Here is a 3,094-nt window from a genome sequence, read left to right as displayed (position 1 = left end):
GCACTTTATCACCAACCGTTCTTGAAATATAGCAGTGATCCGTACATAGAGACTGCTTTATGCAGGCTCATAGCAAGCCTGCAAGGGCAAGATCAACATTTTACCAACCATGACTAAACTATAATGTGGGTGATATCTACAGATAGTCAATAAACATAGCTGAACTGGTTATGTTAATTATCAAACACCAGAACTCATTTGTTAAATAGACCTTGGTCCATTTTCTTACAGTATTTATCAAACATCAGTAAAATGTCTGTAACTATGGCATGCATATTTGAGCAATAGACACTTAGAAGTTGTGAGTCAGAACCATCATCAGAAAATTGTAGCAGCTACCAACAGCTCCACAATTCAACATCAGAGTCATGTGAAATTTGACTATTTCAATAGCATGTATATCAATTGACTAAATAGTCAGCAAGATTTCACTTCGTAAAAGAATCAGCCGTATTGGTGTTACTATTAACGAACAGCGAGCATCACAGCTAATGTGGCAACCATGTTACAATATAACCTTCCCAGAATAGTAACGAACTGTAAATGAATAGCTTCATTTTCATATTGAATAGATCTCACGTGTTCCAAAACCAAAGGCTGCTCACAAATGCCCAGAGCAAGCAAAACTGAATGGTATTACAAAGTGCAATAAACATAGCTGAAGAACTTACAATCATTCCTAAGAATTAAGTTTCAACTTGAGTGACTGTGCTGCGCTAAATGATTGAATTAATCATGACCAAAAGCCATGGGCGTTGCCATGTATCCATTTTTCCATTTGATTTATTGTGTAGTATTTCTAAGAGGGTAACTATTACCATGATCAGATGACTCTATTGCAGAAAGAGGCAGCGGGGCACCTCTAATCAATCTTAACAGACGAGAAGAGGTAGTGGACGAAGTAGAAGGAGAGCAGGAAACCAATGGCGCCAGTGGAGAGCATGATTGCAAGGGCCATGATCAGGGAATAGCCAAGGTAGAGTGTGGCAGAAACTGGTCTCATCTATAGATAATGTATTATCTCTTTGGATGATTGTAAGTGCAACATTATCCTCTTTAGATTCCATCCACAGGAGACAAAAACCTATAATCATTGTTACTATGTATTATTTGATACACGATTCAAATGTTTCTACTATAACCAGCTAAACAATTTTACATGCATTAGTGATAACATAATAATGAAAAATTAATATTGCAAATAAAATGATATAAAATATGATGTTCTATATGGCAAGAGGGTAAAAAAGGCCAAGTTTTATAGGACAACGATTAAACCTGCTATGTTGTATGGTACAGGAGGTTGGCCTACAAAAAGCTGACTTGTTCAATTGATAGGTGTTCCAGAATCGAATAGCCTCAGGAGATCAGAGTACTGGCCATGGACATCACCTGTTCAGAAGAAAATATGTGAGATTGATATTCATTAGGAAGCTCCGCTAAAGGAATTTTAGGGTAACTCATACTCAGATTAACCAGAATCACTGCATATATCATTACAGGTACTCAAATACTGTTGAGATTCTTTTTAATTGACAATTTATTAATTGAATGATTTACTTTTATGTAGCATGAAAGAAAGTATTATCATTTTTTGTATGACCGACACAGCAGTGGAGCACGAGTTCATCAAATACAATAATGGAAAACCTATAAGCGGATAAAGTAGATGTGCTTTCTCAGCAATATAACACTGTCAATTGTTATCTTGCGTGCATTTTTATCAGCGAGACATACGAACAACCAAGCATTCAAGACTTTCGTGCGAGACAGTGATGATAATCATCCAGTTTACATAATATGCTTAGTGAACTTTCATTTCAAGTATACTGCTTTCGTTTCTCATAGGATGCATGGTTATGGGAATCTTTGTTGTTCACTTCAACATTTTGACAAAATGTGATCTTGATATTGCATCTCATCATACAAGTGCAGTGATCATTTAGCATTGATACCTCAAGAGTTAGCATCAGTAGTTGAGGGAGGATACACGCAAAATATATAATAGGACCATCCGATCGATGATAAAAAAAATAGTGGCTTCCTTTCGGCAAATACAATCAGAGGGTCTCTATTCCAAGTATGCCTGATAATCACTACAAACAGAAAACAGCAACCAACATATGCACGCCCATATTTCAGCCCTCAACCGGTTCTTGAAGATCGGGTTTAGGACATGAGCAAGACCCCCAAAAGGCAAAAGACCAAACGGCGCGATACCCCGTTGACCTCCCCAAGGCGTCGTCTTGGGTGCTAGCGGCACGAAGAAACTGCTCGGGAGCCACGGGAGAAGGGGGGCAAATACCGCAGATTTTGATGGGCGCCTCGAGCTCCAGCAGGTTGGGCTGGTGCAGGAAGATCTCCTTGGCGGCAGCGCATAGCTGCTTAATCTCCGACTCCGACAACTGCGCGTTCTTCCCAGGCTTGATATTCTTCACCTCCAGCAGCCGGCGTATGACGTCGTCAAGCAAGGCCGGATCCATCATGTTGAGGAGCTCTTCAACACTCACACCACTCTTGTCGAAACTTCTCGACAACAGTTAAAAGGGAGGGAAACGAAATCTTTACAAAGAAAAAAAGCCCAAGCACGGATCGAAGAAATACCGGCTGCTCTACGTGTGGGATGGACCAGAGGGGGGGAGGGATTTGGTCTGTGATCGGCGGTGCCTTGGTGATACAGAGATGCTACCTTCTTTGCTCGGTCAGTTGGTCCTAACTTTTTTTCCTAGGATGCTCTCCTGCTGCTCTCGTTCCTGCAGATTGATGGGTTTTTTGGAGGAAAGGCTGGTGGGGGCGCGTGGACGCGCGGCGGATGCGACCGTGGCGTGCGGGCGGCGGTTTCGCGGTGGCTGGTGGGGGCGCGTGGACGCGCGGCGGATGCGGCCGTGGCGTGCGGGCGGCGGTTTCGCGGCGGATAGCGGGACGTGCGCGTGCGCGTGCGGGTACGAGCGGGGGCAGTCTACACTCCACTCTTAATAGTTGTAGAGATATCTAATTGATTTTTTAGGGTATGTTTTAGCGTGTGTGTTTTTCTGCTATACGAGACGGAGGTGATAGGGAAATGATGTGTGGCCCAGTCAGGTGTCGCCACGTG

At 42.8% G+C, this 3,094-nt stretch overlaps 1 protein-coding gene across 1 annotated transcript; it reads right to left on the bottom strand.

Moving 5' to 3' along the window:
* Positions 1-1,327: 1,327 nt before the first annotated feature.
* On the bottom strand, positions 1,328-2,644 carry LOC103649451 (serine/threonine-protein phosphatase PP1-like). Its single transcript, XM_008673718.2, has 3 exons — positions 2,605-2,644; positions 2,306-2,526; positions 1,328-1,392 (listed from the first exon to the last, which is right to left on the bottom strand). Exons 2-3 carry the CDS (start codon positions 2,484-2,486, stop codon positions 1,328-1,330), a joined length of 246 nt encoding a protein of 81 aa, XP_008671940.1. The 5' UTR covers positions 2,487-2,526; positions 2,605-2,644.
* Between the last annotated feature and the right edge of the window lie 450 nt (positions 2,645-3,094).

Source organism: Zea mays, chromosome 2 (genome assembly GCF_902167145.1).
Source record: "Zea mays cultivar B73 chromosome 2, Zm-B73-REFERENCE-NAM-5.0, whole genome shotgun sequence".
Taxonomy (NCBI): Eukaryota; Viridiplantae; Streptophyta; class Magnoliopsida; order Poales; family Poaceae; genus Zea; species Zea mays.
The sequence above is the reverse complement of the archived record's forward strand: the minus strand, read 5'-3'. Positions and strand labels throughout refer to the sequence as shown.

What these genes read in the sequence shown, in the direction of transcription:
- LOC103649451 (XM_008673718.2), bottom strand. Translation starts at nt 2,486, where the DNA reads ATGATGGATCCGGCCTTGCTTGACGACGTCATACGCCGGCTGCTGGAG. An exon ending in GGCGCCCATCAAAATCTGCG is followed by an intron (nt 1,393 to 2,305) that starts GTATTTGCCCCC and finishes TCTTCTGAACAG; the next exon opens with GTGATGTCCATGGCCAGTAC.